The sequence below is a fragment of the Podospora pseudoanserina genome, chromosome 2 (assembly GCF_035222485.1).
Source record: "Podospora pseudoanserina strain CBS 124.78 chromosome 2, whole genome shotgun sequence".
Taxonomy (NCBI): domain Eukaryota; kingdom Fungi; phylum Ascomycota; class Sordariomycetes; order Sordariales; family Podosporaceae; genus Podospora; species Podospora pseudoanserina.
In genome coordinates, this window is record NC_085921.1 from 3,837,089 (window position 1) to 3,850,670 (window position 13,582).

Below are 13,582 nucleotides of genomic sequence, written 5' to 3' on the forward strand. Positions count from 1 at the left end.
TACGAACATTGAAAGGACATGATATCTTGATCTTACGTTACATGTGGATGATCACGGCATTTGGCCAAGATAGCCTGTGTACAACATAGATAGGCACCTGAGGGCATGTCGCTCAAGATGATTATATCTTCGTTATCGCACAGCCGGATTCCCTACCCACTATTTTCCTGGTCGTACGGCGGACGGATTTCCTCAAATCGATGGCCAGGATGCAGTCTCTTTCCTCGACCCTCGCACTTGAAACAGTAGTTGGAGAAGGGTAAATCGTGATAGCATGTACGGCAATGAAATCGGATCCCATGTATCAGCTTCATCCCTTTTCTGTTAGAAATCCACGCACCATAGCAGCTTGCAGAGAAGATTGGCGTACCCTGAGACAACTGTCACAAACATAATCCTTGTGCATAACACCTGCACTCCACCAATGCCATTCGGACTGTGGAAAGACGTTTTCTCCTGTCTGCTTTCTCTCCAGAAGTGGAAGAAGGTCTCGATGCCCATGATATATCGCAATACGGGCTGGTGGCCATTTGTTGTCGTCAGGCATTCTACCCTCTCTCAAACATACACCTCGCAGCTTTTCCACCACTTTCTTCTCCCCAGCCTTAGCCGCCCAGTGTAAAGCAGTCCAGCCGTCATCATCTGTCTCAGTAGGATCAACTTCCGGATGCTGTTCAAGCAGTTTCTCCACTACATATAGCGAGCCACCTGATGCTGCAGCATGCAATGCGTTTCGGCCATGGTTATCCTTGGCATTGGCTTTGTATCCTAACTTGAGGAGCTTCCCAACCATCTTGTCCTGTCCGCCCAGGGCAGCAAAGTAGAGGGCAGTACGCCCATACGCATCTTTCTCATGTCGCATAGAAGGCTCTTGTTGCCAACATGCGTCAAAGACTATATCCTCACCGCCGAATGAAGCAGCATTTAGTATGGAACCGAGAACAGGGTGTTTGTTGTAAAGACTGGCACCCTTTCTCAGCAAGATTGTGGCAATATCAGAATGGCCTCCTCCAGCCGCAAGTGGCAGGGCGGTTATTCCAAGCTTGGCGTGCAAGAAAATGTCAACGGGAATGTCGAAGTCCACCAGGACTTGTACTACTTCCGTATGCCCTTCGCACGTCGCATAGCGCAAGGCAGCTGAACTGGCGGGAGCGCCCTTTTCAAGAAGCATACGCACAATCTCGTGGTATCCGTTGAACGCCGCCACAGTTAGTACTGTGTGTGGTTTATCCGGGGGGGCATTCCAATCTGCGCCGTTTCTGAGGAGCACCCTGACGATGTTTATGTGCCGAGCCCACATCAGAGGAGGGTATCCGCAGTTGGCGAGGATATTAACATCCGCACCATTAGCCAGTAATAACTCAACCACACCCAGATTGTTCTGATATACAGCAAAATGGAGAGCTGAAAACCCATTGGCCTCACAATCGTTGACTCGGCAGCCAATATCCAGCGCCAGCCGAGCCATTCTCTGGTCCGAGAGGTAGGCTGCGGCATGGAGGGCAGTGTGTCCTGAGACCGGCGCGAGATTCTTGAATTCTGCACCCTGATCAAGTAGAAACTCAACGGCGTCGTGCTGCCCCATCTGGATTCCCCAGAGCAAGGGAGTCCCGCAGCAGATCATGGGCATGGGCCATTCCAACTCTGACGTTACTTCGCTATCATGCGCTTGAAACACTGTCTTGAGGAATACATTGAGAGGACCCGTCGCGCAAATTTCCATATCGGCATTTCTCTGCAGGAGCAAAGTGACAGCAGCAAGGTTGCCTTTGGCCATGGCATGGTGCAAGGCGGTGTCTCCGTGAGAACTGGGTTTATTCACATCTGCTCCGGCCAGAAGAAGAGCCCTCACCATACGTTTGCCGTCGTAGTCTGCTGTTTTCTCCTTGGTGCCATCACTGTCTGGCCACCAGGAATGACAGGGGTCGGGCCTAGCCTTGATTTGCTCTGTCCTTCCAGTTTTCGGGATATCCGAGTTCTTGACCTTGCAGTGTGGAATATTTGAGTTGTGAATATGACCGTGAAGGAGAGAATAAATTAGGAGATTGAATTCGCACATGCAGGCCGCCTGAAGAGGAGTGTGTGTGGTTGCTTCCGTTTCTGTGGGCGCTTGGTGCTGAATAAGAAGATCAACCATGAGCTCAAAACACTTATACGCGGCCGCTTTCAGATCGTTGTGAACTTGTTCCACGTCCCGATCCAAATCATCGACCAATCTTCGTGTCGAGCTGACCCATTGTGCAAATTCCGATGAGGCCGACACCCCCTCAGAAAAGTCCAGAGCGGAGGGTGTTTGAGGCTTCTTGTGGAAAATGTTCCGCAACGGTGTACCCCAGTAATTGTAAATCCGGTGTAGCCATGTCAATAGAATGCCCTGAGTCCCATTGTCTGGGACAGACTCCAGCACCAGTTCCGAATCCTGTCTGGACTCTAGATACTCGAGTACATGTCTGTACCAGTTGTTGATGGCATATTCAAGAAGCGGCCGTCTTTGGAGGTCACACTCCAGTACTTTCCCGCCATCAACTTCGTCCTCATCAGATTCATGTAAGGTGTGGTCATCCGTATTGACAACACATTCGTTGATATACTCGAGACATTGATTAGCCATCATGAGGTGAACCACAGCCAGTCCGCCACACCTATCCGCTTTGTTCACGAGGTATTCCTCCAGGCTGGAAAAGGCAAAATCCACGATTTGCTTGCCGTCTCGGTCTGGAGACTCTGGAAAAGCCACTAGACTGCCAAAGCTATGGCGAATGGAGACTGAATTCTTTTTGTTTGTCTGACCCCAGTTGATCAAGTCCTCGAATTCGACGAATCTCAACGGCCGGAGGGTGCACATGAGCCATTGGAGAGATAGATAGGCATTGGGCATGACGCATATTCTTTCCAAGGCTTTATCGTAAAAAGCATTGATCTCTTTCGGGATCTCATTCAATGCATCAAGTACCTCCTCCTCATCGGGGGCTGGGTCCCTTCGCCGAATTAATTCGTGAAATTCAGGATCTAACAGCCGTAATTTGACTAAACCGAAGCTATTGATCCAGTTCCAGGTTAGCTTTCGATCACTTCTCAAAACTGCTTCCCAGTAGGTGGTATTTGGTGCAAAACAGATTGTGTTGAGCCAGTTGATCATCTTTGCATACTACCTAGGTAGGTAGGTATATGGGGATAGACTTACATTCCGTCTGAATTGTCCACCAAATTTTTTTTGATGATCTCAATCCACTCCGGATGTTTTCTTCTGATTATTCCCCAGTTCGACTTTTTCAGCTCCTGGTCAACCATCAACTCGATGCCGTTCGTGTGGGCGGTCCCTTCCACTGCAATGTCGAATCCCCCTTCACGATCGTGACTCAGGTCCCAGCATCGGTCCTCGAGAGCCGTGTCTACATGATCTCTGCTCACGACAAGGATATGGACGGGATCGTGAGATTTGAGGCACTCAAGTAACTCGAATAAGACTGCCAATGAGTCTTTTCCATTGGGTGACTCTGTAAGGGAATCCAAGCCATCAATTACGAGGTACACCTGCCCTCGTTCCTCGGTTAGACATCGTATCGCATACTTTAGGAGCGTGTAATCAAGACTGCCGGTCTTCTTGAACTCTTGCCGCACTTTCTGCACTCCCTTGGGCAACTGGGATAGGCCTTCGCATAGTTGTCGAAGCCATGATCTTAAGAGTCGTTCTGGAAAGGATTCTTGGCGGCTTTCGCCCTCAGAAGGTTTGGTACAAAACTCGTTAGGATCGAGGTAATAGTAAGCGACTATCGGGACTCCATCGGTAGCTTCTTGTTCAAGTTCTTCGATGATCGATGCACTGAGGTAATGTTAAAGAACTTCCAAAGAAGTGTACATGAAATTGCGAGTAACAAGCGACAGCAAGGGATTCGTTCGACTTACCACAATATAGTCTTCCCGCAAAAGTGCTTTCCATGAAGCCAAAGAAAGCTTTTGGGACAAACTTTCCATTTCTTGAATGCGTCCAAATTCAGAAGCCAAGACACTGTACCCTCGGTTCGGCTTTCCAAAGCTCTCTCATGTGCTGTGCGATGGTCGAACTTCGACAGCCAGTCAAGAGGTTGTTTGTCTGCAAGAAAGTCTGGGTCTTCATGTCAAGCATTAACACTCCAGAATTAGCAGATAGAAACATGAAAGCTCTCAAGGTCAGTGAGTGTAAACTTACCATTCGGCTGTGCACCTGTTCGATGATCCTTTGTCACGAGATTCATGACCCCTATCCGTTGGTATCCCATGTTGCTGTTGGAGTGAACATTATGCCCACTATGCTGCATCTGTCGAGCCTGGAAATTATCCTGCCAATATTGGGGACCTTCAGCGGACTTGTAGGGTGTCAGACCCAGCATAATGCCCGATATTTAGTATACAGGTGTCGGGTGTGACTTACCAAGGTCTCCTCACACTCCAGTTTTTCGACATCCTGATCAAGCGTGCTACTTTTTTGTTGAACTTCAGAAGAGTGTAAATTGGCCGAGACCAAATGTGGCGGAAGCGAAGGGGAGCTTTGGGGGGTGGATGGCGGGGGCGAGGGAGGGCGAAACGGTTGAGATGGTAAGCTTAAACTTGCAGCCATTTGGACTGATTACAATTTTCTGAGAGTATGTGGGAATAAAGGGGAGTAAACTGTAATCAAGAAAGCAGATTCTGGCCCTCATTAAACATTGGAGTGTGGTTGTTTTGCCTATTCAGGCGATGTCCAAGATGTGACAAGTTTGAGCGATTTGGAAGTTTCCTGTGGTAGTCACAAAGGTAAGCTGCCCTGTTGTCTGCCTTGGAACAAGGCAACCCCCAATTTTCCTTGTTTTATCTTTGATTGGCCTTGAATGGCAAGGCATGATAATGTGGCTGCATAAAATTGCATCTGGCTGAACGTGAGGCATCCAACTTCTCGCCGATTGACATCCCATTCTGTGATGGATCGCCCAAGGGTACGGCGCAGCCTTTTCCGTCCCTTTACATCCATTATTAACTTATATCGACCCTACATTCTTCACTTTCTAGCATTGATTTCACTTTCTAGGTATCCAGGAAGTACTGTCCAGTTCTCCACCATTTTGTCACCATTCACCTTTTCTACAAGACACCTCACATTTTTGTTATTAGACAGCCTTGTGGTTGTCGAGTAGAACTCCACATCGACGACGACGATACAACGACCGTTCGAATTTTTGACTTGGAGCTATGTCTTCCGAGGAGACTAAGGTGGTTGCCACGCCTGAACCCGGCGAGCAGTGCGATGTCAAACACCTCAAACGCAGCTATGTGGATGGAAGCAATAACCCGGTGGTTACCGAGGGTAACTCAGATCCGGTCAAAAAGGAGGAAGACACAAAACATCAGTCATTTGCCCTAGTGTCGACACAAAACTTCGATAAGAACAACAATCGCACCAATACAACGCTTTTGATCAATTCCAAGCACATACTCGCCGCTCTCACAAGGGTAGTTCGTTACTATCCCGACCAAGACGAGGAATTCGACAAACCCTCTGAGCTGACATCACCATTCAATCTTCTCTATCATCATCGCAAGGAGCTTTCTGAGGAAGCTTTTAGGGTAGGCGGTGACGGTGCCCTCCATCTCAACCTTCTCCTGAGCTACCTTGACAAGCAGAAGTGGGCTGAGGCTGAGACACTCACAACTCGAGAGAATCCTGTCATCACATTTGATCTACTTTGGTTCGTTTTTAAACCCGGCGACTTGCTATACAGGATGGTAAACGGCGAGCCTGCTTTGTACTGGCTTGTGAGCGTGTGCTATAACGAAACTCCAACAACAGGAGATCCATGGAAAAACCTCGAGCTTGAGTGTCTATATCAAGCACACGACGGAAAGAAAACGGGTGTGGTGCGGGAAAGTATCAAAATATACGAACACCAGGAATTTGCGGGCGATACCCCCGAGAAGATTACAAGCCTTTCAGTCTTTCCGCTAAAGTATCACAAAGACAGAGAAGGAATAAAAGAACGCCTTGTGAAGCGCGGACAACGATATTTGGAGCTTGTGCAAAAGCAGGGCCAAGCATATCATTACGAAGGTCTATGCAGAAGGCTTAAAACACCTCCTGGGGGCTCATACTTTTCCAGTGAAGAAAAATTTATTGGCGTCTGGCTCCCAGAAACAGTGAGTTGCCCTCATATCCGCTAGCAACCCAGCTTTGCTAAGAGATTACCATAAGGCTACCGGAAGAGTCGTCTTAGACTGTTCAACATTCATGGAAGATAATCCTTTCCACCGCGTCAATGTTTCCAATTGGAGCATCTCAAAAGGTCAGTAAACATACCATATGTTACCATGATAATACTGCTTGCAGCCTTAAAAGAGTCCAGTGGCTGAAGCAAGAGAGTCTAGACAAAACAACCGATGGCTTCGATGATCCTACACTACTCTGTCTGCCATATGTCTATGGGTATTCTCTGGACATGCGATGCTGGTGTATGTTCTCTGTAGACAAGGTGAAGACGACCGACTGGAAACATAAAGACTTTGATTCGGTTGTCCTTCCGGATGGATATAGGAAGATCATCACATCACTTGTTAAAAGTCACAAATTCGCCAGTTATACCCGAGATGAGACTGCCCTCAAAGGCAAGGGTCTGATATTTGTTTTGCATGGCCCTCCTGGGACTGGCAAAACAAGAACAGCTGGTGAGTTGCGCTTCACATGCGTTCTGTCAAAGTATTTTTGTGCCGTGGCAGCCATAGAAGTTACTCCGTACTGATAGTCATGGCAGAAGCAATTTCCGAGACAACCTCAAAGCCGCTCTTGCTATTCCCAACCGGAGAACTCGGGGGTGATCTGAGAAGCATTCAGTCAGAGCTGAGGCGGCTAGTTAGATACGGAACTGCATGGAAGGCCATTCTACTCATTGATGAGGCGGATGTATTTCTGGAATCCAGACAGGTTGACGGACATGTGTCGTTGGAGCGTAATGCTCTCGTAGCAGGTAAGCAGAGGCTTTTCCCCAAGATAGCTTGGGTAAAGCATCCATAAACACGCTAACGCTTTTCCGTAACGCGAACAGTTTTCTTGAGGCAGCTCGAGTATTTCCAGGGCATCATATTTCTGACCTCCAACCGCGCCCAAATGTTCGATCCCGCAGTCAAGTCCCGCATCAACGTTATGCTACATTACCCCTCGCCCGACAAAGAAACGCGAAAGATGTTGTGGGCACAACGGCTAGGACCAATATTGAAACTCAAATCCTTGCCAAAATGCGAACTGGATCTAGATTCAGCAACAGAGACACTGTCGGAGTATGAGATGAACGGTCGGGAGATCTCAAATGCTGTCAACTCGGCTTTGACCATAGCCAAAGCTGATACGCTCACCCTTTACATGGACCACCTTCGGTCTGTGGCGAAAATATGGAAAGACTCACAGGAAAAGAGCATCGAAGTGGGACCAGTTGTGGACGCAGTCCAGGAGATCAAAAGGATTCCGTCTATCAGTGAGGTTCTTAGGACACTTAAAATCCCGCTTTGGGTCTGGAAACTATTCGTTTCAGCATTCCTAGCTGGCGCTCTATTTCAAGGGTCCCTTAAAATCTTTAAGGCAAGGATAAGGTGGCGAGGGCGTCGAGCTCACAGGTGAACTGGTCTTGGGAGAGGATAGTTGAATATGCACTGAAACTGTAAGAATATGTGTTCTATAACAAGAAGGAAGACTATTAAAGGGGTAGATATGTAGTAGGGGGTCAGTCAGGGGGAAAATCTTGAGAACCTTTCCTACAAATGTTCACGTGCAGTCATTGCTAGAAACCAGATTTCAGCATCCCACGATATGTGCAGAAGTTGGTACATCTAGGGAGATAGGTTAGGTGGGAGGCTGACGTTGACAGAGTACCCGCTGTCAGGTCAGTTGCTTGAGACGTGAAGGGCTTTCACTCTTTGCGTATAGGCATTTTCACAAGCGCGAGATGCTGTTTGGTGGACTTTCTCTTGCCTATTTTGGCTCTTGATTAGTAGGCCAAGATGTGAAAGTGGCGCGCAAGAATGGATGTCATCGCGAATACGTTTCAGCAGCGGAAACAGTCAAGACCTGCCTATCTTGACGTACGCAATGGAGAAACCAAGATCTCGGTATCACGATTGCCGATTTGAACAGCCGGAAGCAACATGACGGGTGCGGATGCAGTAGCGCTTCCCCGGCAAAATGCATGCAAACCAAGACTCCGGGGAAGACGGGAAAAGGCTAATTTCCACGTGCTAATCATCCACTTGCGCTCCGTTCAACATCTACAGTTTAGCTTCGAGATGTCGATCTTCGACTGGCGGGAAGTGGTTCGACCGGGGAAGCGCACGAATTGCTTTTATGGGGAGAAAGGTGTTTTGTTGCGCGCGCATTGACGATCGATAGATCACCGTTGACCAAGATATTGACTGAACCGGGAACCAGGACAGCTACGATCACATCAAAGATTTATGCGCGAGGATATGAAGAGGGGTATGCAGGGGGTGGACTGCCGGAGGGAGGTAACTTAGCGGAGACTTGATGACAACAAAGATGAGTATAAGTATAAGGGAAGACATGCGTTGAAGAATGGGTAAAGCTTCAGACAGTATCAATCAGGATCTGGATCAACATGTTGCTGAAGTCTATCATCCTCGCTCTGGCAACGGCCACTGGCATCAGCCAGGCCAACCCAATCGCCTCCCGTCAAGGAGTTAGTTACCATGCTCATCAAATATCTCTTCATCGTACCTTACCCTTCATGCCAGTGCACCTTCCTTCCTTCCCCTGTTTCTTCCTTCCTCTGTTCCTTCCTCGCACTGCTCCTTCCCTTCCAGAGCTTATTCCTTCCATTGCTCCTTCCTCCCGTAGCTCCTTGCTCCCTGGGCACCTTCCATCTATAAAGTTTGCAGGCGTCGTGCCTCCCCTTCCTCGCATTATCTCATGGCCTCACATCACTTACCCTTTAACACATTTACACATTAGCACTTTGTCACTTTAGCACATTCACACATTGCCCTTTTCTACAAACACATCCATCTTCATTAAAGACGCTCAACTAACCACCTTATCACAACCAGCCTACCGGCAACGGCCCGTTCGCCCCCGCATATTACACCACCGACTCCTCCCTCAACGGTCACACCCTTTACCTCCCCCGGAACGTCCCCCAGGGAGCCAAAATTCCCGTCCTGGTCTGGGGTAACGGCGCTTGCTCCGCCAACGGCCTCGACTTCCTCAACTTCCTGACTCAAATTGCCTCCCATGGCGTGTTTGTCATCTCTTCCGGCTCGCCCGGCGGCCAAGGCTCAACCAATGCCCAGATGATGACCCGCGCCATCGACTGGGTCACCAACACCGCCACCAAACAGCGCTATCCTTGGCTGGAAACGTCTCGAATCTCGGTCTCGGGGATGAGCTGCGGTGGCGTTGAGGCGTACACGGCGGGAGTGAATGACAACAGGGTCACCACCATCGGGATTTACAACTCGGGTCTGTTGAGTGAGCAGGAGAGCAGGAATGTTGTGCCGAGAATCAACAAGCCAATCTTCTACTTTATGGGAGGCCCCAGTGATATCGCTTTCAACAACGTGGGTGTTTCATCGCGAATGAGGGTTGGAAAGAAGCTGACAGAAGACCAGGGCGAGAGAGACTACCGACTTCTTCCGCAATCCACACCGACCTGGAAGGGCAACTTGAATGTTGGGCACGGCGGAACCTATGGTGACCAAAACGGCGGCAAGTTTGGTGTTGCCGCCGTCAGGTATTATCAGTGGGTTTTGAGAGGTAACGCGACTGCTGCCAACTTCTTCACCAACAATCAGGAGGCAAGCCGAGATGGGTGGAGTGTCGAGAGCCGAAGCTTGGGGAATCTGAGGGTGAATCCTATCTAAGCTGTTTCCATAGCTACAACTGAAGAGCGGTCCGAGCAGTGGGCGTTGGAAGGTCTCAATCGCCTCGCGATATGGTCGTACTGAGGTAGCCAGGCTACTCCTTGGTACCGGCCATATCGATTTCTATCTCGAGATTGCTTTGGAAGAGCTCCTCTAGTGTCGGCTAGAAACGTCGGAAGTGTTGAAGTTGTCAAGCCTTTGCTTAGTGTGCTGAAGATCACGGTATAACAGTGAAAGTTGCTAAGACTCCCATGACTGAGTTTCACATCGAATGAGCCCTCAAGTTAGTGACATTTTTACCTCAAACATTCAACGAGAGGATATCTACTATAAATGCGGGGTCTATAATGATAAGGATTTGGACATTTGTATTGAGTGGTATTGTAATGGGAGACGTTATTTGGGGGTCGGTCATGAGCTGTCCCTGAAACAGAAATAGAGATACATCTGATTAGTAGGCGCGAAGACATTAAACTCGAAGATGGCTTTGAGAAGAAATACCGACGATATGAGTAACGGAAAACGCAACCCAAGCTGTGTTGATCGTCCGCCAAAACTCCAATTTCGCCTGCTGGACCTCTTCCTCAGTCTGCTGAAGTGAGTACCACCGCTTCCCGGATACTCCTGCTACTTCCAACTTCGCCTGCTGGATCTCGTCTAAACCGCCCACCGCAACCTGCAAGTGACTGTGTAATATCCATGCACAAGTGGAGAGTACGCATCGTGGTTTGGGTGAATGCTACCATTAGAGAATGTGTCGGAGTACTTGGCCTCGGAAGGCTCGCAGACGGTCTTCATCTTGGTACGTTCGTTTCGGATTCATGGCAGGGCGTTTGCATTGACGACAATGGGGGAATTCGGTCGGAAGTAATCGGGATTGGTAAATGCTGAGCGAACGTCAGACCTGCCAGCTTGAGCAAAAGTGGGAGGTGGCTCATGATGGTGCAGGCGTGCGGCTAGCCATCTCGAGGGAGGCAGCCGAGCAGGTGAGTGCGGGTCCTTTTGCGGAGCTTCTCTGTGATAGAGACAGGCGAGGGGAAGCGGGTAAGAGTCTAGGACTACCACCCGACTGATCATCCGTAAGTCAACCACTGGGCACGACTTCGTCTACCAGTTCGCCGTTCGATATACCACGAAGACGGGGCGCCGAAGACGGTGATGAGACAGTAAACATGAGTCCTTGCCGGTGGAGCTCGTCGAATAGCTTGTCGACTTCTTTTCGATCCTTGATGCTGAGATGGTAGGGTTGCCAGGGGGAATTCTCTGTATAATGTGGCTGTTTCTAGGGGCATAGACGGTTTAACGGTGTCACCAAAGGTGTACGAGAATGTTATTTTGTGAATTTTTTGATGGAAGCCTTGAAATAATCGTGTGCTAATACCTTACAGCCCTTTCGGGACTTATCCTTTCCTCCTCTTCGGCTCACTGAATGAGGTACCTGGAGTTACCGCTTACTGCTCGGCATTGCTCGACTGGCTGCCCTGCTCGTTAGGTATAGAAGCGCAGCTGGCATCTGACCGCATTAAACCCAAATCCTGGGAAAGCCCAGTCGCCTTGGAAAGTGGCGGAACATCAAAATCTAAATCCGACGGCAGCTGGGCAATAGCAGAGCATATATTCTCGAAATGCTTGGGCATCCATAGGTCGTAGACGCTCTTGGTGAATTGATAAGCTGTCCATTTGTCCGTAGAGTGTTGTAAAATCGTGAGTATGGATTGAATGGCGGTAATATTTGGTATTATTGCTAGCTATTGCCGGGTAGTGGTCGTAGATCCGTATTATCGGTAGTCGTGTGAGATGGAGAAGGCGAGAATCTGGCGGTTAACCTTATCCTCGCGATTCACAGCACGAAAGAGCTCAACGATGGCCCGCACTGCAAGGGTTATGCTGTGGACGTTCTGCCGGTCTGCGATATCGAGCGCAGCGGCGCCGCACTTCACCTCGCAGGTCAGGAACGGGAAGTATATATAGTACGTAGCCATAAAGAGAGACTGATCTCCGGCGATAAAGTCGCTAATAAACGGCGATAACTTAGCGAGCTGGTCCTCGGTAAACGCATTTCGCCTAAACCCAATAGAATAATAAGGCTGGAGACGGGTACTAGTAAGAGGAATCGAGTTATTCCACCCTTCGTTAAGGCTCTTAACAAGGCGTTTATATTTTTTATTCCGGAGTGTAAGCAATTACGCCGAAGAAACGATAAACCTTAAGATATCTTAAATAATCCTCGCCTCATCCTTATTCTCGAGGTTACGACAATTATCCACGAATATATCGTCGTCAAAAAGCGTCTCCTTAGGGACTGGTTAATCACCACTGAGGAGGTCCTGACAAGATGCTTACTCGCATCCGTAATACCAAGCTCAGAAATGTCCATATATAAGCCCTTGGTCTGGAGTAGGAGCGGGTACCGCACGTCATCATACGGCGCACTCTTCTCCTCCCTCTGCTTCTGGTCACTGGGCGTCGTGGATGTGGCTGAGATCGACCGCTCTAATGGGAACCCACGGGCCGGACATCGAGATGGGCGACGACCCTGCTAGCCCGGGGCTTCCAGGGAGTAAACCAAGGCATCAAACACAGCTGGAGAAACACTACCAGAGCTCAGAACAGACCTGGAACCCGCTTCACCAACCAGACCTTTGACAACCTAATCAACTACCTCCTCGTTCTCGTATCGGCAGATAACAAAGATAAAGCTCAGAAACTGTCCAAGGAAATCCAGGAAGCCTACCAACGAGCCACCAAGAGAACAGTAACGCCAACCGGAAACAACCAGGATGATCCTCGTAAAGCGTATTTGTGTGTCCTCTCCGTCTAGAGATTAGCATTTTAATCAAGAACAGTATTTCATATACCTACTTGTCCCGCGAACCAGTTTACAGATCAACCACAAAAATATGGGTAGATACCGGAGCCGCCACAGGCTCCATATCTTTCTCGCTCATGCATATGGCATTGACCACGAAGTACACTTGAAAAGGCAGCGCGTAGAAGTGTATATTCAGCGTTTGGAGCGTGATGCTCCAAATAATATCGATGCATCTGACTTCTAGATCAAGCGGCAGGTGATTTGACTCGTTACACTCGAGATCATGAAATGTGTGGCTCCGTGCTTTAAGAGTCCGAAACTCTAAGCGCAGAGCGCGGTAATATAGTTGATCTACACAATTGGAATCCACACCCGCTCGAGCATATTCGCCTTGTTTATCTTGTACGGGCCGATCTTCTGACAGCAGTGGGAAGTGCCGCAATACGAAGAGAAACAGCTGAATATATGCTAGATCCACGGTTGTTAAGTCCATCAAGGCAAAGTTGCCTTCTGAAACCTCAAACACAGGGTCATACGCCCATTGCCGAAATAGACTCTGAAACGTCGTTTCGAATCGGCTACTGTCGGCGATGAAGTCCTGTAAAACACGCGTGCCGATGGAGAAGTATCTCATATTGCTATGAAAGGTTACTAAGCTTGGGATCATAACCTCGAGCGACATAATATTGGATAAAATGTTATCGCATAAGGTGGGGTCCTGAATATGAAAGAAGACTTGATGTGAGCTCATTATCGTGGTAATATGGTGTGAGTCTTGTGAATCCGAGGCAATACGGTGTGTTAGGAGCCCTACGGTAAGATAGTCGATCAAAGGAAATAATTCTGGCCTATTGCCTAGGATCGTTCCCCAGATGGTACCAATGTGTTCAAGATATCGTT

The 13,582-nt window shown here is 48.8% G+C and overlaps 4 protein-coding genes across 4 annotated transcripts; 2 read left to right on the forward strand and 2 right to left on the reverse strand.

Annotated features, from left to right (window-relative positions):
- Window positions 1–38: 38 nt before the first annotated feature.
- QC764_210310 (uncharacterized protein) lies at window positions 39–4,786 on the reverse strand. The gene is made up of 6 exons (XM_062944740.1): window positions 4,412–4,786; window positions 4,190–4,346; window positions 3,907–4,111; window positions 3,185–3,823; window positions 371–3,038; window positions 39–308 (listed from the first exon to the last, which is right to left on the reverse strand). Exons 1-6 carry the CDS (start codon window positions 4,595–4,597, stop codon window positions 153–155), a joined length of 4,011 nt encoding a protein of 1,336 aa, XP_062803596.1. The 5' UTR covers window positions 4,598–4,786; the 3' UTR covers window positions 39–152.
- Window positions 4,787–4,930: 144 nt separating this feature from the next.
- QC764_210320 (uncharacterized protein) lies at window positions 4,931–7,796 on the forward strand. Its single transcript, XM_062944741.1, has 5 exons — window positions 4,931–6,147; window positions 6,203–6,293; window positions 6,349–6,672; window positions 6,759–6,971; window positions 7,050–7,796. The coding sequence occupies exons 1-5, from the start codon at window positions 5,206–5,208 to the stop codon at window positions 7,616–7,618; spliced, it is 2,139 nt and encodes a 712-aa protein (XP_062803597.1). The 5' UTR covers window positions 4,931–5,205; the 3' UTR covers window positions 7,619–7,796.
- A 465-nt stretch (window positions 7,797–8,261) lies between these two features.
- On the forward strand, window positions 8,262–10,167 carry QC764_210330 (uncharacterized protein). Its single transcript, XM_062944742.1, has 2 exons — window positions 8,262–8,690; window positions 9,058–10,167. The coding sequence occupies exons 1-2, from the start codon at window positions 8,610–8,612 to the stop codon at window positions 9,868–9,870; spliced, it is 894 nt and encodes a 297-aa protein (XP_062803598.1). The 5' UTR covers window positions 8,262–8,609; the 3' UTR covers window positions 9,871–10,167.
- A 2,582-nt stretch (window positions 10,168–12,749) lies between these two features.
- QC764_0041880 (uncharacterized protein) lies at window positions 12,750–13,433 on the reverse strand (the record flags this gene model as incomplete). Its single annotated transcript, XM_062940293.1, has 1 exon — window positions 12,750–13,433. One exon carries the CDS (start codon window positions 13,431–13,433, stop codon window positions 12,750–12,752), a length of 684 nt encoding a protein of 227 aa, XP_062803599.1.
- Between the last annotated feature and the right edge of the window lie 149 nt (window positions 13,434–13,582).

Coding starts and splice junctions, on each gene's coding strand:
- QC764_210310 (XM_062944740.1), bottom strand. CDS start 4,597: ATGGCTGCAAGTTTAAGCTTACCATCTCAACCGTTTCGCCCTCCCTCG. Junction 4,347..4,411: donor TGGAGTGTGAGGAGACCTTG/GTAAGTCACACC, acceptor ACACCCTACAAG/TCCGCTGAAGGTCCCCAATA. Junction 4,112..4,189: donor AACAGGTGCACAGCCGAATG/GTAAGTTTACAC, acceptor CTTGACATGAAG/ACCCAGACTTTCTTGCAGAC.
- QC764_210320 (XM_062944741.1), top strand. CDS start 5,206: ATGTCTTCCGAGGAGACTAAGGTGGTTGCCACGCCTGAACCCGGCGAG. Junction 6,673..6,758: donor TGGCAAAACAAGAACAGCTG/GTGAGTTGCGCT, acceptor TAGTCATGGCAG/AAGCAATTTCCGAGACAACC. Junction 6,972..7,049: donor GCGTAATGCTCTCGTAGCAG/GTAAGCAGAGGC, acceptor TAACGCGAACAG/TTTTCTTGAGGCAGCTCGAG.
- QC764_210330 (XM_062944742.1), top strand. CDS start 8,610: ATGTTGCTGAAGTCTATCATCCTCGCTCTGGCAACGGCCACTGGCATC. Junction 8,691..9,057: donor CAATCGCCTCCCGTCAAGGA/GTTAGTTACCAT, acceptor TATCACAACCAG/CCTACCGGCAACGGCCCGTT.